Genomic DNA, 22,800 nt, shown 5'->3' on the forward strand with positions numbered 1-22,800 from the left:
GTCTGAGTCAGTAAAGGAATTCCCAAAATTATTAACGTAATAGAAAAGTTTATTAATGTTGCATCTCATATATATATTTAATATAATATTTAATAGGCTTTGCGTGCTATAACTAATAATAAGTTTAATGAAATATGCTGGAATATGGGTTATGTCACCGTTTAACGGAATTGCAGCGTGGAGATGCGTAGCCCAATCGAGTCCTTGCCTATCTGACTGACCTCGCACACTGTGCAGAGCTTGTCCTTGTATTGCGGATCATACGCGGTGCCGCAGAAGGGACAGGTAACCTCGGGTTTGCCGCGATAGATGGGCTTCCAACTAATGGCGCAGATATTGAACGGATTGAACTCATCGTATTGCAGCTGATGCTCATCCACGGGATTCACTTCACAGGCTTGCAAAATCTTGCGAACCTGCTGTGCTACCTCGGGCCGTGGTGCCAGCTCCAAAAGTCGACGTGCAAACGATGCCGCCGTCTTGTAGTTCTTCAGCTTAAAGAACATGTTGAGCGCGGTGCGTAGCGTGAGAATTTGATGCACAGGCTGCAGTTTGCAGTGGGTAAAGTACGCCGCCATTTCGCAGAGACGTTTCTGCTCATCAAGCGTTGACTTGGGCATGCCCTTACGCTCTGTTTCCATCTTTAAGCCCACAATGTACTCGGCGCAGATCTTTAGCAACTGCTGAGCCTCAGCTGTGTCCAGCTTGGTTTCCACCACAAGCAGCGGTATGCTAATCAGTATCGAGTGGAACTTCTCAATGGCCTCCGTGAACTTGCCCGATGTGGTCATCTGGTAGCCAGCTTGCAAGCGCGATACCAGCTCGTTCAATTTGATGCCCAGCGCTGGGCGTTGTAGCTTGGCATTGGTTTCGGCAAAGTTACGCAACGGATAGCCGCTAAGCGATTGCAGATTGGGATTGGCTGTATAGCTAGTGCGAGAGCATGCATAGCTCTGCAAGAATAGCGTGCGGAAGGGCTTGAAATTGACCACACCCAGTTGCTGGTTCAGCAGGCGGAAGGCGCTCTCAAATGCGCCAGCCTTTATGTGATCCAACACCAGCTGTGAATTGTTGGCCCAGTGCTGAGCCGGTGACTGACCTTTGTTGGGCGCCGCATAGTAGTTGCTGTCCAATGCGGACGCCTTGATCTTGGATGCCAGCTCAACGGGCACCTCTAGATCATCATCGCCAACATCCCAACCGCCACCGCCGCCAGATTCATCCTGTGCTTCATCATTGCTCAAAGCATCATGCATCTCATCATCGCCTTCATCATCCTCACCCAAGCCAAGATCCGCATCAGCGCCCCAGCCATCGCCGCCGCCATTATGCTCATCCAGTAGTGCAGCATCAGCGTTTATATTCAAGGCCTGGCGTGCAGTGGCGCTGCCGCCAGCACGTGTCACCATAGCGCCCTCGAAGAAGCCCTTGGACACTGACAGCAAGGGCCAATTGGTCTCCAGCTGCTGTATGGGCACAGGTGGCTGCAACAACTGCGCCTGTGGATTCACTTCAGGCAAGCTGCTGCCCTCGGCGGTAATGCTGGAGCCCAACGACTCCGTCTGCTCATCCAAGCCATGTGTGGCGGCAGTTAAATACGCCAGGGACAGTTGTCCACAATTCTTAAGTATGCTCACGCGTTCCTTAACATCGCCCAGCAACAAGGCGCCCTGATACTGGGCCGAGATGTCCTTGCGAATTTCGGCAATCTTGTTCATCTTCTTCAGTTTCTCCAGATTGCCCGTAATCAGATAGAGGAAACTGAGCTTGTCAAAGTTCTTGGTGCGCTGATAGCACATCTCGACCACCTGATGGTTGCCTTGGAGCAGCGCTGCCTGACCCAGACGATCCCAGCAATCCTTGTCATCCAAAGCTTTGGCTGCCTGAAGCGCAATCTCAATATTGCCGCATTCCAAGGCCAGGCCAAAGCGTGTTTTCTCGTCCTTGACAAAGTGCAGCGCCACCTCCGGATAACCTTTCTGCTGCAGATAGGCAATGATACTCTGACCCACGAGGCGAGCATTGCGTACCATGTGCAGCACCTCATCATACTTGCGCTGAATCAAGGCAAGCTTGAACTTGTATTCCGTGGGATCTATGTGGAGCACGCGTGTGCGGCACTCGCGATCCAAGCAGAAGACCTGGTTGCCCTTGACGCGGGTCAGATAAATGGGCAGATCCAGTGTGCGTATGATGCCATGATCACCATTGGTAATGGCGTACTTGATGTGATTGCTGGTGGTGTAGATGAACACGCCGGATTCGTCCCAGGCGCCCGACTTGACGCGACAGTTCTCCTGCACGGTGCACAAGTACTGCAGACGACGATCGCAGATAGTCACTGAGTGCTTGCAGAGCAACGCGACCAGCGACATATCTGGAGCCCAGACCACATAACGGCACTTGGCCAGCTTAATGTTGCCCACGGATACCAAACGCTGCACCTCATATAGGGTAACATACTCAGGGTCACGTATGAGCAGCATGCCTGTGCCCGCATAGAAGATCTCTTCGCAGTAGGTAGGTATCTTCTTGGTCACTTCGTTCTTGAAGTTCTTTACCACCAGCTGCTGATTGCGATCTAGCACTGCGAATCGATTACGTGCTACCCAAATAGCCGTAATGCCCGAGCTACGCTTGCTATCAGACTCATTTTGCCTCTCGCTCTCATTGTCCTTGGGTATCTGGCAAAGATCATAGGTGCTGTTCTCCAGATTGTTGGTGCGCGTGCAGATGAGCACAGCATTCAGTGCCGGATTGTAGGACATGCTGTAGACTGGAGACTTGCCTGGACGTAGCTGCATTACTACTGTATCCTTGGTGGTGGTGAAATCAAGTTTACGTAAGAAGCGATCCTTTACATAGTAGAGCATGTTGCCATGCACAGCATAGGCTGGACGCTCACGCTCTAGCTTGAACACCACCATGCCTAGAAGACAAAATTATTTCCCCAACTGTTATGATTTGTCAAGTTAATCACTACATACCTCCATCATGGCCAGCTGCAAACAGGTTCAGCGTGGGATGCGCTGTCAGTATCCAGAAGCGTTCATTGTCACGGCGGAATGTGTACAAGCATTGACGCTTGGTCATGTCCCAAACGCGAATGCTGCGATCCTCACCGTTCGAGATAATCAAATCCTGACGTGGATGGAACAGCACGCAGGACACATTGTTGTAATGGCCACGGCAAGCATCCACTTCCCAGGCCTTATACTCGTTCATGCGCCACAGCTTGACCAGACGATCATCAGCGCCGGAAACAATCAAAGGCAGCGTTGGATGGAAGCTGGCCCAGTTAACGCCACGATCGTGACCTTCTAGCACATGTTTAACCACCGCATCAGCCTGACCAAACAAATCTGTAGCGCCTGGTTGGCCCTTAAGGTGCTCATCAAGACCGCCTGGACCAGGTGCGACGTTCTTTTTGCGGAGCCCTGATATATCCCAGACACGCACTGTCTGATCCAACGAGGCTGACACAATTTGATCCTCTGTGGGATGGAACTGTGCGCACATTACATAGTGATTATGTCCAGTTAGCACACAGATACAGTTGCGCGACTGCCAGTTCCAAATGCGTATGGTCTGATCGTCCGATGCGCTCAAAATCCAGGGATACTCATGATGAAAAGCCACTGTGCGCACGTAATCCAAATGCGCCAGAAGTGTGAAAATGCAGCGACGCTGTTTATAGTTCCACACCTTTATCTTGTAGTCGTCACCGCCGGATACAAACAGCGGCATTTGTTGATGAAAAGCCACACTACGCACAGGTCCATCATGTTCATCGAACTTCTCTAACAGTGTGTGCATGCGGTAGTCCCACAGCTGAATGACACCACTGTGCAAACTTGTCAATATCCATGGGCGCTTCGGATGGAATGAAAGGCCCTTGACGCGTGCCGACTTTGACTCGAAATTGGTCAACATGTTGGCAGTTTCCTTACTTGCTGCTGCCGTGGCGTATACTCAATTTTTTTCGGCGTTTCTTTGATGCGTATGATGTGTATAGTCAGCGCAACTTGCTTTAGTGCTAAAAATTATAACAAAATACACATTAGGGCCTGGCGCACAATTTAGCAGCTTATTAAATTATTAATAATGAATTAAGTTCTTCATTTAAGACAAAAACACACACCAATTATAAAATTTCGCAAGTGACACGTCAATCAGCTAACTCTTGTTCTTTGACACTTTAGCAACTATCATCCACATCTTTCTTCACCGCCGAAGATATGCAAAATATTTGCGTGTATCATCTAGTAGCTTTCGTATCAGCTGGTCTCACTGCTGCACTTGTTTTGTTTACAAGTTGCTTATTTATAAAATATTTAAAGTAATTTATTGTTAAAATGACGTTAGCGCACCGCGCGCTCTTCACTTGGTTTATTGTTTTGGTATTTCTAATACTGCTCTGCCTACGGCTAGACCCTCGCACAACCTGGAATTGGTTTGTCACCTTCACTCCGCTTTGGTTCTTCGACTGCATATTGATAATATATGTGATTATAAAGTTTATACGGAAGTGGCGAAATCTAAACCGTCTGACTGATCTGCTATTTCACTATAAATGGAGCATTGGTGGCGTGCTGCTTACAATTACATCCCAAGTAATGATCTGTATGACGCTGGAATATCCACAGCAGATTCCTATTTATGTTACGATGGCACCTTTGGTGCTGCTCCTCAGCACAGCCATTTTCTATGTAGGAAACACACTATATCAACGCGAGGGTTTGATAGGTTGGTTGCATTAACAACATTATTTATTAAAATTAATATTAAGTTTAATTGTATATGAATTTAAAACTATAGTATAAACACCAATGGAAACCTAAAAACCGTATTTACTCTGCGTGGCACGGCGAGTCTGTCTGTTGGCGGACCACATGGCCTGCAACTCGGCTTCGTTGGCCTTGGCTTTGTGTGCAAGGTAAGTAATTTGATGTTTACGTCTTGTGCCCGCCACCGGTTCCTCATCCGTCAAAACACCCGTTGCTTGGTAAGCGGTTGTGGAAGCCAAAGCTGTGCGCATCCATTCCTCGCGATCAGGCATCACTTGAGTGCCAGATATATCAATGACTTGCATTTCCTGCGCTTCCTTGCGTCGTCGCTTGGCATTTTTGCCCACCAGAGCATCCATTGCCTCGGAATTCAGCTGTTGATCGTGGTAGCGTTTTTGTGCCTGTCGTATTTCGTCTTCTTGCATTTGTATCGCCTCTGCCTCAGCAGCTTCGCGCTCGCTGGCTTCTGCCAGAAATTTGTTGCTGGCCTCAACCATTTTGGCCGCACGCTTGGCAACCAATGCACTTATTTCATTGCTGCTCACCTCGGGTAACTTCTGCTTACTATGTAGGGAGAAGAAATCTCCAGAGTCATCTTCATCGTCGTCACTGTCGCTTACACTAACCAAAGGCTTCACAGCTTTCTTTGCCTTGGTAGCTTGACCTTTTACACCGTCAACACACTCCGTATTGTGTGCTGCACGTCTTTGTTTAACACTATCAGGGACGAAGGCTGGAGTCGGCTTAGAAGCTGCGCTAGTTGACGGAGAACTGCTCACATTCGTTGAGTTAATCGTCGCTGTTTCTGGTTTCTTGGCAAAATTACGCTCTGATTTCGCCTGAGGTAATATACTTAGCAGGCCGCAGCCCTTATTTGACTTGACTGGGAGTGGTTTGTTTTTTGCTTTATCCGCTTTCTCCTTGTCGACATCAGAGAAATCTCTCAATGATGGTATGGTAATCTTAACACGTCCTTTTACAGCTGGGGCTGGTGGCTTCTCTAACGCGGCAGCAGGAAGTTCTTTTTTGTGCAGAAACTCATCGTCCAATTCCTCAACTATAACACGTCCAGCTGTTGCTGCTCGTGGCATGGGCAGCTTGGCAAACGCTTTTGTTACTTGCTCATCGTGCTCAGGCTCTGGCGCTACCTCGACTGTTGCCTTGGGTTTCGGTAGGGATAGTGTCAATCGCCCTGTAGCTGGCTTAAGTTCCTGTAAGGACACTTCCTGTGGAACAAAGTCATCGTCCTCATCACTTATATGACCAGTTGTTGTCGCTACCGCTTGTTGTGCAATTGTTGTCTCAGCTGGTTTTGTATTGTTGATATTTCTTGTTATGGGTTGTGCTTGTGCTTCGTCTTCATTTTCAGACTCTTCATCACTGCTGGCGGCATATGCAACAAGGGACATTCTTTAAGTTAACAAAAATGTTGATAAACGTATCAATATTTTTTAGGGTAATCGCAGCAATGCAATGGGTTTGTTGATAATATATCGATATCGATATATCTGGTTTTACTCATCTAAAGATTTGACAACACAGCTGTTGTTATACCGATTTATTCGATAACAAATAAAATGAGCGCCCACAGCTTAAATATTTTCGCTTTATTTGCTGAATTTTTGGTTAAACATAAACCTTTAACAATATTAGCTTCCTTGGTTGCAACAATTTGGCGGCAGTGTGATTGTGTGTGGCAACAAGCGGCCGAACCACGTCCGCGTGCTGCCAAACACAACAACAGAGCAGCTCCTTGGATTTCTTGGTATGCAATAAGCGACAACTGGGCGGGGGCATCCAACTGAAAACGAAACTGTAGCTAAATCATATATCAATAATGTTTGCATAAATTGCAACTTTATAGATGTGGCGGCTCTGGCGGCGGCTCCGGACACTCGGACATTTCAGTCTCTGGCTCGCAGGGACATGACTCGTCTATGGTGCAACCCTCTTCCTCACAAGGACCGGGCTCGGGCTCTGAAGGCTCCGATGAAGGCTCCTTATAGCCCATATATACCGAAGCGCGTTGCTTAATAATCTCTTGAATAATTGCGGTGAGAATCTCACGCGAGTCGACAATGTGGCCAACTTCTTCAGCCACTTCGGCAGATAACCAGGGGCAGACGCTCTTCATTAGCTGCTCCTTCTTCACTGCATCGCTGGCTGGCTCAATGTTCTCCAGCACCTCAGGCACCAGGCTGGCAATGTGTCCTTGTAGCAGCTTGGCTGCGGTGACACTCTTCTGCATCTCCTCATCCAGCTCCTTGGCAATGGCATCCTGGCGCAAGCGGCGCTCCTTCTCAGCCTGCAGACGCAGCTCCTCGGCCTCCAAGCGTCGCAGTTCGGCCAGCTCTGCCTCGCGTTGGGCGAGGAATCTGAAAAGTAAGGTGTTAATATAAAATATGAAAAGAAATTATTAATGTATTTTTACTTTTCCTGTTTGCGACGCAGTGCATCCAACTCCATTTCATGCGCTACCTCCAGAATACTCTGCTCAATGCAGGCATCCACCAGCACATCAATAATTGGCTGAGCCTCTGCATCAAAGTGAAATAGTTCGCCCTCGCCGATCTCTGTGCTGGCATCTACGCCCACTTTAGCAGGCACATATGGCGGTGTGGGCGGCTTTTCTAAGAACAGATCCGTCTGTGTGTCCACTGTAAACTCTGGTGGACGCTGCACCAGCTTCTCCAAGTACTTTTCCGTCTGTATATTCTCATGCTTGCGCCCCTTGACAGGAGGTGGAGTGCCCAGAACATTACGCTGATTGCGGCACTGCATCGTACGCTTACGTAGCATATTACGGCGTCTTAGCTCGGCTGCCTTGTCGAATGGATCTATGTCCGCCTGCAGAGGAAATACAATTAGTCATAGGGTCAGGGTTGCGACACCAATGAAGCCAACTTACAACCATCGATGGACTGCCAAAGTTGCTGCCTTTGATGACGCGCCGGTCATACATTACGTTCATATAGGGCTCTGGAGGCGGCACCACGGGCCTGTAAGAAAAAGAAACATTGAAGCCGCCAATTAGTAAACCTCGACCCAGTTCAACAAACTTAACGCCCAAAATCTGTTGCACACATCCAAGGCGATAAAAATCAAATTTGTGTAGTGCCAGACGCCCCATAACACATGGAGGTGTATGCTTGTCAAGTCATCTCCGATTCGAATCAATTTCCGTTAAGTTCACTACACTTTTGGGTCACTGTAGCGGGTGCATGTAATCCAGCTTAAAGCCAAAGCTGCTAAGGACTTTAAGAGCTGACTACACGCTTGCCCCTGGACTGGACAGTAATTTATGACTTGCTAATCCATGTACAGAAGTATATATACAGTATTTGTGTATATAACATTGTCAGACACTGCACCGCTTGGGAACCTGAACTCGTGACCTATGCAAATTTTTCAGTTTACTGGCCCACAAAACAGGAAGTTACATTGAAGTTGCCAGCCGAGCCTTAGTCTAAGCCCAAGCGGCACCGTATTGGCAAATGTCTGCTGTCCAGGTAGCTATAGTACTGTTTATATATATATATATAGTTTACATATGTATGCTAAGTGTGCATTATATAGTCAATTCTCTGGGTCTGGGTCCTGAAGTACAAAGCAATCAACCAAAATGATGACGGCTAAAATAAGCGCAACTGCAGACGTTTGTGTTTTCTGGTGCCAAGTTTAGTTTGACATTTTCAAGTGCTCCTGTACACGACTCTCATGCTATGGCCATACATAGTGGCCATCCATAAGTCATTTCTAACTTGGTCTATTTGTTTAGCGCACGGGTGTGTCATATTGCGTGCTATTACAATGGAATGGTTGACAGAGCCTGCGTAATATCTTGATGTAAAAGTTAGAGGAGCTATACACTAGTATATGTTGATGTGCAGACTGTGATGACCTAAGGCAATATAGAAAGTGTAGTTTTTTTTTAATGACAAAGCACATATGAGCACAGTAATGATAACAATTGCTTAAAAGTATTGAAAATTGTAAATTAATTAAGTAATTCGTTTGAAAATACTTAGCCACAGGCTCTAGCACCCATTGTTAATAATAAGATAGTTTAAGCTACAAAGTTTAACCTAGCTCTATAAAATAAAATAGTAATAATGCACATTAATTATAAAAATAATAATTCATAGTAATACAGCTTGTAATCAGCTAATATTTCACAGCTAGTTTCACTTTGCTTAATTATTTTAATATATAAATTGAAGAAAAAAATGACACACAGCAACTTAATTATAAGCTAAATAATGCATGTCATAAAAACAATAAGGCTTAATTAAAAAACACAAATACAAAACACACTTGAATTAATCACCAAAGTTAGTTCAACCTCTTAAAAGTTCCGTTACTGAACCCTATATATTCCTAAGTTGAATGTGCCGCAGAGCTCTGATATTTTTGTATACATGCAATTTAAGTTAAATTTCCGACTATTGTAGTCGCTTTTCTTTTTTTTTGTTGTGTGGCACTTACAAAGAAATCTAGATTTAAATTATTTAAGCAACAGAACGGACAGGTATTGTGGCATGCCACATGTCTGCTTATATTTTATGCAGAACAATTTACCAATTGGGGTGCGGACTCTTGTGCCAAATAAATTAATCAACGTTTGAGTTTAAAATGCCAAACGATTCGGAGCTACATTTCTAATTGAATTGTCCACGCAGCGCAATCGATGGCAGGTTAAGCTTTAGGGGTTGGGGGTGCTGGCCGCAACGCCAACCCCGCAGCCACTTGACCCACTCAATTGCTATTAAATTTATGGTAATATATATTTTTTTGCTTGGGGGTTGCCCCACTTGGCGCCTCGACCTGAGCTTTTTATTACCTCTTGTCGGTTTGGCGACGCTGCTGCAATTGCTGCTGAAACTGTGCCTTGGTTATTTGCAAACTTCCAGCTAGAGCTGGCGTCTCGGACTTGGCAGCCACTGCAGCTGCTGCGGCGGCAACAGCGGCTGTGGCACGCACACCATTCTGACGCATAGAGGTTCGATTCTCCTTGTCCTTGCTGGGGTTGCTCTGATTGTAGAAGCTTTGCAGAATCATGGGATAGGAGGAGTAGGCGTAGACATGACGGCGCAGCATGGAGGCCGGCAGCAGCTGCAGCTCGTTTGGCGGCGGCAAGAAGATGCCCGTGGGCACAGTGGTCTCGAAACGTGGCCGATCCATGCTGAGCCAGGCGCCGGTGCCAACGTAGCCGCTGCTGCTGTGGCCGCTGGCGCCGCGTGCGTTGTTGTTCTCCTCGGGCGCCAGGAAACGCAGCTTCTGGCTCAGCTCATCGGCAAAGCTGCGCACTTCCTGTGTGCTGCGCGAGAAACAAGAGCGCGTGGTCAATGGTGGCTGGGAGCTGTTGATGCCGGCGGCGGCGCGTTCGGGCACATGTTCCGACTGCTCGCGTATGATCGGACGCACAATGGCTTGATTGGGTCGACTGGCTTGGGTAGAGTCAGGCTCAGAGACAGAGTTGTGCAGCACGGAGAAGGCGTTGGTGACCACGTGCTGGAAATCGTATGGACTTTGATAGCGCTGTACGTTGAAAGTGGGATTGCTATGGAGGATCTGGCGTCCTGGTGCATATGGATAGCTGCTGGCAAAGGAGAAGTTTTGCGCTCGTTCCGGTCTATTGTGGGGGAAGTGTTCTGGATTTATGTGCTGCTCCTGGCTGCTGCTGTTCGTCTCTTGCATGGTATTACGTTTGTCCACACGTCCAGCTCATTGCCACTCTACTACAAATGCCACAACACTGTGCCTCACACACACACGTACACACACACACAAGCTAATCAATAATTCCTTTGTTGTTATTTTGGTGGCGACGCTGGCCAGTGGTCGACAGGGCGCAGGAGCACAGACACGCGTTGAGTACCGCACGCTTCGAGTGGCGAACGCCAAATGACCAAAGGCACTTGCCAGTCGTCTGCCCTCGGCCTGTGTTTGGTCAACAGCTGTGTGAGTTTCTTTAGCAGGTGAGTGGGCTGCTCCCCTCTCTCTCTCGCGCTCTGGCTCTCCTTGCTCATGCCATTGAGCAATAATGTTTGCCATTAACTGCCAACTGCTGACGACTGTTGCTGCCAACTCCGCATTGTTCTTTTATGTGCTGGACGTGGTTTCCAATTAAAAGTCCTGACACCTCGTTATGTGCGCGGGTGTCCTTGAAATAGGCAAATAGGCTTGTGGCGCATTTCCCTCGAAGATGACTTCACGCATTTCCTTGTACTCTGACATTGAATTAGTTTGAGTGTAGCTCGGCGCCTGCCTGCTAATGTCAATGGCCAAGGTCAATTGTAAGCAACGCCTTAAGCCGCTCGCGCTGACGTTGATAAGCGGAATTAATGAAGCACGTTAAGTTCTCGAAAAGCAACGCAGGACAGGACAGAGTGAGGCTTCAAGGCCAGCAAATTGCATATATTTGAACTTCACATGAACAAATAAATTAAAAATATAATGACATTTTTTGCTGCCTACCTCCAGGCACAAATTCCTAAACTTTATTTCCAGCGCTGGCATCATCACATCATTGCTGACCTCAATACGACCGTTGGTATCTTAACACCAATCTTAACGTGTCTATTACTGCACCTAATGACATTTATTGCTATAAACTGCGCATATTTTAGTTTTTAGCACTCACACACTCTAAATTGGTTGCTCACTATTGTTGCCTGTCGTTCACAACGACAGTTGCCGGCAGTTGCGTGCCTATGTCTGACCACCCGCCCGAAAGCTTAATAATTTATTTACGCAATTTATGACAGACTACTTGCTGACTTTCGTTTTCTTTGCCGGCAAGTGCCGCAACGATTCATTGACCTTTGGAGCCACCCACCCACCCAACACTCGCTCCACTTTGGCAAATCAGTGCATACTTACTTGGGACAACCTTTGATTTTGACTGGCTTCGGCTGGCTCGCCCACCAGAATGTTTGTTTACATGGCGGTGCCGGACATGGCTTGTCCTGCCACTTCAGCTGCATCTCTGTTACCTCCGTGCGAGCTATGCCACTGCTGAGGAACTCCATGCCGCTGCCCTTGCCGCTCATATGCGACCGCTTTGGTATCGTTGGCATTATTATTTTTTTATTTTAAGGTTGTTATGTACACTTCTTGTTTGATTGTATAATTTATGTATGTATGTATATTTTTAGCCGCCTATGGTTAAACTTAGCTTGTATAAAAATGTTATAAACTAACTCATTTTTACTTAAATTACAACGATTACTTTTCTATTTTCATATATATAGCTAAACTTTTTATACTGCTTTGCTGACGTTTGTTGTTTGACTGCGTCGTTTCCAAAATAAACAACAACGGTGGAATTTTCTTGGTTTCTATGGTAATTTACGCGCATTGATAGCTATCATTGTTGCATTGTCTAACTGTTGCCTCCTACGGCAAGGGTTGAGGATACTTTGTATTAAATATGTACACTGGACTATTAAGGCACTATAATAATTGTTGTGTACTTTGGAAAGCATAGATAAGAACTTAGTTATGATTGTAACTAGCGAAAAGCTTTTTGATTGAATTATTTAGTAATTATAGAAAATTGCCTTATTATTTTCAACGTGAATGAACGCTTAGTGCAGTTTAGCGTTTAGCTTCAAATAAATTAAGTAACGCGCCGATATTAATTGGTATCGATTACTTATTGCAGTGATTGAACCCTGTGCACAAACCAAAAATCAAGACACAATCCATGCTTTGCAGCCCTGTTGCATGGCAAGTGTGTAAGGATATTTGTCCAGCCCTGTGACAGTTAAGGGATATTTTAGGGAAATATTTTGAATTTCATTAAAACTTAAGTCAATTTTATAACTTCATCAGATTATAGTGCGTATAATCAAAAAACAGGCACCTTCATTATCTATTTAAGCCGCAGACCAGTTAAAAATTCTTGTTTTAAAACTTTTATCTAAAATCGAGCAGTTAGCCTTGTCATTCGTGCGTTTAGGCAAACATGTAATAAATCTTCGCGTCATTTATAGCCATTTAACAGCTTTGGTTAAGTCTCTTTAACGCCACTCGTTTAATTAGATTCTCATGCCAGGCAATACTTTATCTATATTATTGATTTTTATGCCCGCTTCCCATGCCACTTTCAATCTGATCGGAAACGCATACGTAACAACGTTTTGTTGGAATTACATATACACATAGCTCGGTTTATTTTATTGTTTTGCTTATTCATTAACATTGAGCCCATTGAGCAATGACTTGCCTGTCAACGATGACGTTTGGCTTTATGTCGGACTTGCCTGATTTGCAGCAGTGTGAGGCGGGGGTGATAATTGCTGAGCGCGTGTGTGTATGTGTGAGTCCTTTTGTATATGCGGACATACCCCTTTTGTATAGGGCAGACGACCAAGATCAGAGGAACGGGGACCGAGACAAGCAAACATCAATAAGTGCCATGACGTTTGACATTTGCAGCGAACTACTACACTCCTGTTGTTGTTGCTATTGTTGTTGTTGTTGTTATTGCTGCTGGCATTTAAAAGGTTAATGATGCCCACTCGAAGGGCCACACAGGCGCTGCGCCTGGCGACAACCCGCCTGATAATCTTCATCTGCAATTTCCACAATGTTGTTTATTTTTTATTTTTACGTTTTGTCGTTTTTTTTTGTGCTCGATCATTTGCACTGATAGCTCGGATAGCACGGTAGGCTGGCTGGCTACCTTTCTGCGAAATGGTCCTAATATTGTCCCACTGTGCACACACTGTGTGTATGTTTGTTGTCAAACAAATCATCTACACACACGTGTGCGTAGGTGTGAGCTGCCAATTTTCCAAAGAAAATTGTATTGAAGTTGTGTACTTGGGATTTTTGATTAATTTATTGCTCTACCTTGTGGTGTCAGCAAGGGAAAGTGATATAGATATAGCTGGGGTTAGCTTAACGGTTGTAGCTCATAAAAAAGTAAAAAATACAACAATTATTTAGCATTGTAAAGATCTGCGGGCAGTCTTTGTTTTGAAGAAGTTCTGTGGCGCCATAACAAAAATATAACGTATACTAGGGGATGCCAAAGAATTTCATAGCAACCTCAAATCAACCCAAGATCAGCTTCGTTTTATATACATTGCTCTTTTGAAGCATAGTGTTATACTTCTTTTATGAATGGTTAACAACTCATAGTCGCCGAATCTTAGCAATATAATAATAATAATTCAAAACAATTAAAAGTTTAAGTTTAAGTTATTTAGACTCTCAATCTAAAATCTCTACAGATTTCTAACTATATAAATAATGCATTTTATTGAGTACTAGTTTAATTGTTGATATTTAAATTTCTAAATATATTCTGCACTTCCAGTTAGTCTATAATTAAAATGTTGCGGCTTCTGGTGCTGGCAACTGCATGTAAAAAATGCTAGCCCCAAAACAAATCAGAGTTTACCAAATGAAAACTTTTGTCTCTGCCTTGGTTTGTTGTTGCAATAGCTTTGCCGGCAGCTTCTTTTAGCCAAGTGCGGTGCTCTTCGCTTTTTTTGTTTGCTGTTGCTCGAGCAGGGCAAAGGGCAAGGAGAGAGACTCAATTATGAGGCAGTGGCGCTGCTTGCTAAGCCCGACAGCAGCCGCAAACATTCGCATCAATTATGCATACGCCAACGCACTTGGCACACACACACACACAGAGAGAGAGCGAACGAGCGAGCGTTAGAGACAATTGCCTGCAGCTAGGATTTGCTACTTGTGCATCCTTTTGTGTGCCAACTGTTTGACCGCATGGCAAATTCGACGAATTTCCTGCGGTTTTCAAGCATTTCGGTTGGTTGCTTGTTCGGTTTAGGTTTGCTAAGTTGCAACTTTGATTGCCTGCGGCTTTGAGCAGGGGGTGGTTACTAGCACGAAGGCTTGACCGCAACAGCATTGGTCGTATTCAATTTATTGCAAAAGTGACCAAGGATTTGCTACGTATCAATTGCAGCTGTGCGCATAGTTTGGGCATTAGTTTCAAGGCTTTTTACATATACATAAGTTGTGTTTTTTATTTTGGAAAACAATTGTCGGCGGGGGCAGGGGGAGCTCGTTAACATGGCACATCCGCATGTCAAAAATGTCGTACAAAAATCAACAAAATGTCGTCAGAAGCGAGGCAAAGACAGACTAGACAGACTGTCAAAGCGACAGAGAGACATCGAGACAGGGCAGGCGTACCAGGAACCGGGCCCTCGGCCCTCGGCCCAGACCCAGACCCAAGCAAAGCACAAAAAACGTAAAGCGAAACAACCAAACTCAATAGCAAATTAGCAATTCCGATGTGGACATTTATATTGTTCATGCTTATTGTTGTTGTTGTTGCTGTTGCTGTTACTGTTTTGCGGTTGGCGATCAGACGATCGCGTTTTTATTTTTATTTTATTTTCTATTTTGTTGTTGGGGCTGCGCAACGCATTGAAAGAAAAGAAATATATACAAACACAAGCGCTTCATTTTAAAATTATTCCGTGCTGTAGTTTGTACCGATCGATGTTCTGTCTTATCAAAAGCTAAGCCACACAAGTCCCGGCAGCTCCAAGTCTCAGTGCCCAGTCCCCATTCCCCAGTCTCAGTTTTGCGCATGTAAATGAGCTTATAGAGTCAGGGAGCAGTTGGCCCATTACGCTGTCTAATGTTTGACTAACTGATTAACTGACTGCTTGACTAACTGACGGACGGACGGACGGACAGGCGGACTGACTATTCAATTACCTAGCACATTTGTCAAACGAAAAGAAATGTTAAAAAACCATTTGTGTGCCAAATGTGGGCAATCAATAATAAAACCCAAAGCGCAAACAGAAATATTTCACTCAGGCAAAACTGTGCCAAGCTAAGCAAACCCCCAAAAAAACAAAAATAAAATTATATATAAAGCTTTGCGTGCTTAGCATGGCTTATAGGTATGAAGTTTGTCATTAAAAGTCAAACCAAAATATGTTTTTGTTATATTTATAATAATGCCTGGGAGTGCTGAAATGCGCGGTTGCGTGTGCGTGTGTGTTTGTGTGTGTGTGAGTGTGGTTAAGGACTTGAGCAGCAGACCGTTAGGCAAGGATAAGCATCTATGTTGTGCTCACACTTTCACTCTTGGTTTTCTCAGAACCTTTCACTGTTTACCTGTCATGCAATTTCCACACCACTTGTTTTAGTTTTTCTTTGGAAAGGTCAACAGGCTGTAAATGATACAGCCCGATCGTAATCGATCTTTAGCTAGCGCATTGTTTTGGCTCATAACTCAATTAGACTGGCCAAAAAGTACTACGTGTTAGCTGATAACTCTATTAGTGAGTGGGGGGTGTGAGTGTTCATTATAAACGTAGTTGTGGTTGCAACTTCCGTTTCCAAGAGCACTGATACGCGGAACAAGTGTTAAGGATGTGCGTGACCGTCAGCATTGCTGATATGAAGATGTGGCACGTAGGGGCATCATTTGTACAGTTAGTTTTTGTTAGCCAGCTTAGCTATTGTATCAATAAAATTGTATTTTATAGTTTGGTTCCGTCTCGTAGTTAAGCTGTTGTCATACTTTGTATACACGGAAATTCAATATTAATCAAGATAAGCAAAGATCGTAGCGATCGCAGCGATCACAGCTTAATAAAAGAGGTTCAAAACATTCTTTTAAATTTATACCTAAGCCAAGCATACAGTTGGTAACCATTTATTTAGTTACACACTTGTAGCTTAGTACAGAACAAGAAGTCAGTTAAATTAAATGGCCAGAGAATAGCAATAGAAACTTGAATTCATTGCTAGCTAAATAATTGGATTGAGCAACTAAGCTCAGCTTTAAACAGTTCATTCTGCTTTCTTTTATTAACTCAACTGTATACTAGACTCTCTTCTAGACTTTCTAGAAATTAGCATACTTCAATATCAGTCATAACTATTTATTAACTCAACTTGAAGTACTTACCTTATTATATAACAAAAATCACAGCTGAGCCTTAACGTTTTTATTACACTTGCAATAAAGCCAATCAACAGTAGTTTTCCCCCAATTAATTTACTCAAATAAGCAATTTCATAGCTGACTTTATGGCAGTCACAAATGCATGTCTAATGATGTAATCTCCCATAGCTCTATTATAGTTTTTCCATAGCTTACTAACTCTATCAAACGGAGCTGCTTGTGTGTTGTTTGTTGTGTATTATCTTTTGTTTATTGTCAACATATTGTGCACTCTAGCATATTTCACAAATGTTTTTAGTGGCGCCATAAAAACCCACAACAAACTAACCTAACGTGCTTGGTATGAAAGGAATTAAGACTAGCAATCAATGGGAGGCGCTGCGTGGGGCGTCTGCACTGCTTAACAATTTTATATGAGATTTTTTATATTTAGATTTTATTGATTTGGGAATTTTTGGTTACTCGGGCAAAAGCGTTTTTTAATTATAGTGGATATTTTATGTTCCAAATTTTTATGGCTAAGCAGCAAAGTTGTTAGCGTGTGTGTTTAAAATTTATTGCAGCCAAAAGACGCACAGGATGCTGGCTACTAAATAATAAAAAATAGCTGCCCACCCCACAATAAACAATATATCAATGAAGTTGTTGTCCTGGCAAAAGGCGAGACGCAACGCTTGCCGTGCGCACAGGATGCGCTTAAAAAGAAATCCCTTCCGCTTAGCCGCTGGCCAAATGAGTTGAACTTCCGCTGCAGCGCGTGGCGCAATGCTTGACTTCTGTCCACCCCGCCAGCCTGCCTGCCTGCCTGCCAGCCTGCCACGCCCCTTGCCAATCGCAGGCAGGCCAGCAGTTGTCGCAAGCTCTCGATATAGCTATATAGCGACAAATAAGTAGCTGACAACAACTATGCTAATCGTTTGGTTGCCAAACCAGGCAAGAACTAGTGTTGTGTCTAATGTGACGATTGCAGCAGCGGCAGCGGCAGCAACAGTTGCGCAGAGGGGGCGTCTTGGGGTGTCGGTTGTGTGGCTTGTCTAAGCAAGGCGACGCCATTTGCAGTTTCACACTTTTTTTTTATTAACGCAAAACCATTTTTTATGGTCAAGCGTGCCAAATTTGTAAAATGCGCCAGCGACAAGTGTAAAGTAGATTGTTGCAAGTCACAGTTGTTGTTGTTGTTGTTGCTGCTGTTGTCGCTTGCATAATGCTTTTAGAAACTTTCCATAATTTGTGCAATAAATCAAATGAATTTCACTCAAAAAAAATCTCAAGGCGAGCAGCCAATTATTAAACTAAAATGCCTTGCCAACAACAACAACAGCAGCAGCAGCAGCAGCAGCAGCAACAATAGTAACAACAATAGCAACAGGCCGCAACATATCAATAAAAGTTGGCACGCAAACAAGCGATTGACACGCAAAAACACATTTAAAATTGATTAGCCGTTAGCTGCCCCCGAACGCTGCTGCGCCTCACCAGCAATCAGTTAGGCCCATAACTCTCAGCGGCATTCCATAGCAGAAGATGTCTAGACGCCACAAATGTGCGGTGTGTGTGCTGCCCGGTGTGACATTTGCCCCTGGGGCAGCTAGTTTTAGTTAAGACTCTTCAAATTTGAACCCAGCTCCACTGATTATTGTTGCTGTTGCTGTTGTTGTTGTTGCTATTGTCGCGTGCTATAAACAACAATATACATTTTTTTTCGAACATTTGTTAAAAGAGAAATAACAAGTATATTGAAAATTGTTTACATTTATTTAATGCTATTGGCAACGACATTTTAATGCTCTATAGATATGAAATATAAATTATAATGAGAGTGCAACTGTGAACAAAATATAAATTTAAATAGTTTAATATTCTAACAAACTATTGCATCAGTTCTACTTAGCGAGAACCTCTCTTGCTTTATTTGTATACCAACTTTTATAGTCAGTTAGCTCAGTTAGTGTATTTTAATATGAAATACATTGGGGGGAGAGACTGTCTCAAAACTGATAAGCAAAAATGTTTGTTGCTTGCCGCAGGCCTTAAAAAATGTTTATAGAATGTCCGTCGTTTGTGCTTAAAGGTTTCAGTTTGGAGTTTTCGATTTTGGGTTTTCGGTTTGTCGGTCTACGGTTTTGGGCTTGGGTTTCACTCTCAGTTTCCAAAGAGGCATAATTATTGGGTCAGTATAGTGTAGTATAGTATGATATACGTAAGCGCAAAACTAATTTGTGGCAAGTCTGTTGCCTCTGCGGGCAATTTCCAGTAAAAGCCGCGTGCGCTTAAATTTCGGGGAGTTTATACATTTAGTATACGCACATTGCTGTTTTGTTTTATTTTTAGTTTTCTGCTTTGTGGCATTTTATGATTTATGAGCTTTGATCAATTTGATGGATATATAAAATATATAGTTTTTTTTTTTTCTGATTTTGGCAAAAGCAATCCATTGATCGAGCTGAAGTACGTGGGCCTACCTTAAGGGCTTTCCAAAAAATGCTTAAACCAATTTTTGAAAGCGAATGAAAAAAAAAAAAAAACAAAAACGATGCAGAAGAGCGCGCTTAATTAAACGGAATCTGGAACTGGAACTGGCTAGCAGCAGCAGCAGCAGCAGCAGCAGCTCCAACTGCCAGTGGCTGAAGCTTCAATGGTGGTCGTCGCCCCAGAGACACGATAAACGCGTACAATTGTTTGCACTTAAGATTTTTACACATGATTCAGTAGCCAGGGCCAGAGGTAGGCTGCAGCAAATGCTTTAACTGCGCTCTGTGTCCTGGCAGTCATGTCTGCATATGTTGCACCGGCACTCAAATCACAGCTACAGCAGCAGTAACAACAACAACAAGAACAGAACAGCAAAGCGAACAGAACAGCGAACCGAACACTTGGAGTCAGTTAGCGAGGGGTCTGTTCTATCAGATGCAATATTTGCTAACGAATAAATTGGCATTTCACAAGTTTGCCCTGACAGACGACTGCCAACTGACTGGCCTCAGCTCAGCGACTTCCTTGGCCAAAAACTGGTTGCCATGCCTTGGCCAGAACGTACGCTTGGCCAGCAGCAGCAGCAGCAGCAGCAGCAGCAGCTCCAACATGCATTGCAATCATTTTTGTTGAATCTAAAATTGACGCATCGCGGCTATGACTTCGTCATTCTGCCTCAACCAACAGCAGCAGCAGCAGCAACAGCAGGAGGAGCAGCAGCAGCTTGTGTAGCCCACTACCGTGTTACGCGAAGCAGCGTTCGTCTGTCTGTACAGCTGTCCCGCTGTCTGTCCAGGGCTAAAATGGCCAGCGCGTCGCGCATTTTTCGACGACATCTGAATCTGATTAGAGGACGTTGTCGTCATCGTCCAACTTGACGTTGACGTGCAGCCTCCACAAACAACAACAACAACAACAACAGTATAAAGAACAACTGCAATTCAGGCGAACACACTGTGCACAGTGTGCTGCAACTTTAATACGCCCAACTAACTCGCTTTGTTATTCAACGTTAAGCACTGTGCAATTGTTGTCCTTAAGACTTTTGCGCTTTTACTTGGAACTCTCTGGCCCTAAAACATATTTTCTGACCCCCACATAAATTCTCAACTCATTGTCATATGTTGTTGGCTACGCCTTTATTTACCAAATCCAAAATGTTTATGCGCGCTTTTGTTTTTATTTATATATATACTATATGGTTTTTTTTTTTTTGTGGGGTGGCCACGTTTTGCACTTTGCATAAAATCTTGTGCCGAGTCCTGCGCGCCAAAGATTCGTGTCCTTGTACAACAAAAGCAATTGCTACTGTTTGCCGCTGTTGTTCGTGGTCAGCCATGTGGCATATATCATGTCGTCGAGCTGCAGCTGCCACGCCCACGCCGCCTCTGCGCCTGCGCAACAGATTCGACTCGCTGGCAAGTCTTGTGCCTGCCGCCTGCGAAAATTTGCATAAAATTATGCAAAATCATGCAATGCGCTTAGTGTTTGCTTGTATAGCTGCCCACCAGGCACATCGCTGCTGCTGCTGCTGCTCCTCCTCCTCCTCCCGCTTGCTCAAGCAACTCGTGTCTTGTCTGCGTCTGCGTCTGCGCCTGCGCCTTTGTGAGCCTGAGCGAGCGCACATTTTATGAATGGAAGCGCGCTCGAGCTGGAGATGAGTCGGAGCAGCAGCTTAGCTGGCAGCTTGGCCATTGGTTGGCTGCTGCTGCTGCTGTGGCAACTTGTTGCCCACTGTTGTACATTAATGAAATTTGTTAGTATCACGACTTTTATGCCTGTTGAAGCTGCCAGGCTTGCGCTTTGCTTTTGTTTGGCACTTGATTGTTATTTTCGATTTTTGTTGCTCGATCTGTGCATTAATTTTAAATATATTTATAATATGCATAACTTGCATAGATTTCATGCTGACTGCATAGAACTAAACTTAAGGCTGATAACAATTGTCTCTGTGTGTGTGTGCAGCTGCAACAGCTTGAGGCTCTTTGCTCCTGAAATGCGATCCATTGGCATGTCAATCAAAGTTTTGTCACAACGCTCGCAGCCGTCGCTTGACGCATTTAATCGCCATTTTTAACATAACGATCTGCGTTGGGGCAAACTCGCTGCTGCGCTGCTGTGCTGCTGGGAAAACTATCAGGAGAACCCAAATGCGTCTAGCATTTAGCCAAACGTTGATGCGTATCTGTAATGTGTGCTCTGGGGATGTGGATCTTTGGGGTGTTGCCGACGACTTTTGGGCTTAGCGCTAGGCATATCTTGCTTACAATCATACCCACACCAAACACACACACACACACGCACACACATGCGTAAGCATCAGCTGCCAAAGGGCTAGACGGCGGTTAGCGGGGGCAGCGGTGGGGGCTCTATCGTGTAATTTATGACAATTTATGCAGCGTTAATGTCGCTGGTCGCATCGTTGATCGATGTCTGTCTGTCTCGCACTACGGATGCTGACTGCTTATATAAGTGTCAGTACCGCGATTGTTATCAATACCGTCAATATATATATACTATATAGCGCTGCTGCGTTGCGAGGTTATAGTCTGCGACATATTTGGCACCGCTGCTGCGGCTTCAGCAGCAGTCTGAGCTTGTTGTATCCAAGTTTCGATTATCAGCTTGGCTGCTGTATTTTAATTGATTTCACTGGACAATTTGCATGATCTAGAGTCGATCGTACTGCTGACACTGCTGCTGCTGTAGCTGCTGCTGCTGCCTAAAGAGGCCAATCGAGCGCATGTTTTATGGATGTCAAAAACAATTGCTACATATGCCCAGTCGGCGAGTGTGCGATACGCGGCGATGCATTGCGCAAGTTTTGATACCAAACTGTGCAACATTTATGTATAAATTAACACTGTACAATTGACACACACACACAGACACTGCAAGAAAATGTGTGTAAGAATGTTAGCTGCAGAGCTGGAAAATCGAAATATAAATATCTGTTGAGCAAGATATGCACAAATTTATTAATTCAGTCTTTGTTTTCAATTCCTGTAATAAAAATTTAAGCTTAATTACTATTTGGTAATATTTATATACAAATCAAAAAGTAAGAGTTTAACTTGATTCATAAAAATTCAAAATATAAATTTTATTACATTGTTTTTTATACGAAAAATGTTACAACTTACAAGCACTGAAAGCAATAATCGTAAAATATTTAAAATATATTTAATAGGAACAGTTTCAGACACTTTCTGATTTACTTGCATTAAAATCATTTTATTTAATACATTTTACAATACAAATTAGCTGCACTTGATATTCATATCTAGTGTATCTATAAAGTCTGCTGTTTATTTTCTGTTATATTGGATTTTGAGCGTAATTTATGCACTGGCCGATTTGGCTGGCCCCGTCTCAAATAAGGGCATGTCTGGCCAGTGGCCATCATCAGCTGCGATTGCAACCAGGACATGCTTGTGCTTGCCATGCATGCAGCAATGCGGCAGCTCTTGGCCTTCAATTAAACAGCAACACACACACAACACAACAGCAACACAACAGCAACAGCAACAAAATACAATAAATAACTGAACGCGGGCTGCAAATGAAGAGATATAAACCAAGTTGCACTACGTCTTTTGTGCAGAGTCTTCCCTACCTCCCCCCTCTGGC

At 44.2% G+C, this 22,800-nt stretch overlaps 4 protein-coding genes across 7 annotated transcripts; 1 reads left to right on the plus strand and 3 right to left on the minus strand.

Annotated features, from left to right (window-relative positions):
• Positions 1 to 55: 55 nt before the first annotated feature.
• Positions 56 to 4,200, minus strand: LOC108600757 (coatomer subunit alpha). Of its 2 annotated transcripts, XM_017988515.1 has the most exons (3): positions 4,142 to 4,200; positions 2,988 to 4,036; positions 56 to 2,929 (listed from the first exon to the last, which is right to left on the minus strand). In XM_017988515.1, exons 2-3 carry the CDS (start codon positions 3,931 to 3,933, stop codon positions 162 to 164), a joined length of 3,714 nt encoding a protein of 1,237 aa, XP_017844004.1. In that variant the 5' UTR covers positions 3,934 to 4,036; positions 4,142 to 4,200; the 3' UTR covers positions 56 to 161. The 2 variants fall into 2 exon arrangements, with proteins under 2 accessions (XP_017844004.1, XP_017844005.1); XM_017988516.2 differs by lacking the exon at positions 4,142 to 4,200 and having other exon boundaries at positions 2,988 to 4,056.
• A 133-nt stretch (positions 4,201 to 4,333) lies between these two features.
• Positions 4,334 to 4,831, plus strand: LOC108598763 (transmembrane protein 60). Its single transcript, XM_017985502.1, has one exon. The coding sequence runs from the start codon at positions 4,356 to 4,358 to the stop codon at positions 4,758 to 4,760; it is 405 nt and encodes a 134-aa protein (XP_017840991.1). The 5' UTR covers positions 4,334 to 4,355; the 3' UTR covers positions 4,761 to 4,831.
• Positions 4,813 to 6,226, minus strand: LOC108598762 (proline-rich protein PRCC). The gene has a single exon (XM_017985501.1). The coding sequence runs from the start codon at positions 6,194 to 6,196 to the stop codon at positions 4,838 to 4,840; it is 1,359 nt and encodes a 452-aa protein (XP_017840990.1). The 5' UTR covers positions 6,197 to 6,226; the 3' UTR covers positions 4,813 to 4,837.
• A 153-nt stretch (positions 6,227 to 6,379) lies between these two features.
• Positions 6,380 to 11,938, minus strand: LOC108601131 (radial spoke head protein 3 homolog B). 3 transcript variants are annotated; one of them, XM_017989057.1, is made up of 5 exons: positions 9,628 to 10,643; positions 7,696 to 7,786; positions 7,219 to 7,634; positions 6,645 to 7,162; positions 6,380 to 6,588 (listed from the first exon to the last, which is right to left on the minus strand). In XM_017989057.1, exons 1-4 carry the CDS (start codon positions 10,482 to 10,484, stop codon positions 6,646 to 6,648), a joined length of 1,881 nt encoding a protein of 626 aa, XP_017844546.1. In that variant the 5' UTR covers positions 10,485 to 10,643; the 3' UTR covers positions 6,380 to 6,588; position 6,645. The 3 variants fall into 3 exon arrangements, with proteins under 3 accessions (XP_017844546.1, XP_017844547.1, XP_017844543.1); XM_017989058.2 differs by lacking the exon at positions 9,628 to 10,643 and adding an exon at positions 11,670 to 11,938 and having other exon boundaries at positions 6,380 to 7,162; XM_017989054.1 differs by having other exon boundaries at positions 6,380 to 7,162; positions 9,628 to 10,642.
• Between the last annotated feature and the right edge of the window lie 10,862 nt (positions 11,939 to 22,800).

This window comes from Drosophila busckii, chromosome 3L (assembly GCF_011750605.1).
Source record: "Drosophila busckii strain San Diego stock center, stock number 13000-0081.31 chromosome 3L, ASM1175060v1, whole genome shotgun sequence".
NCBI lineage: Eukaryota > Metazoa > Arthropoda > Insecta > Diptera > Drosophilidae > Drosophila > Drosophila busckii.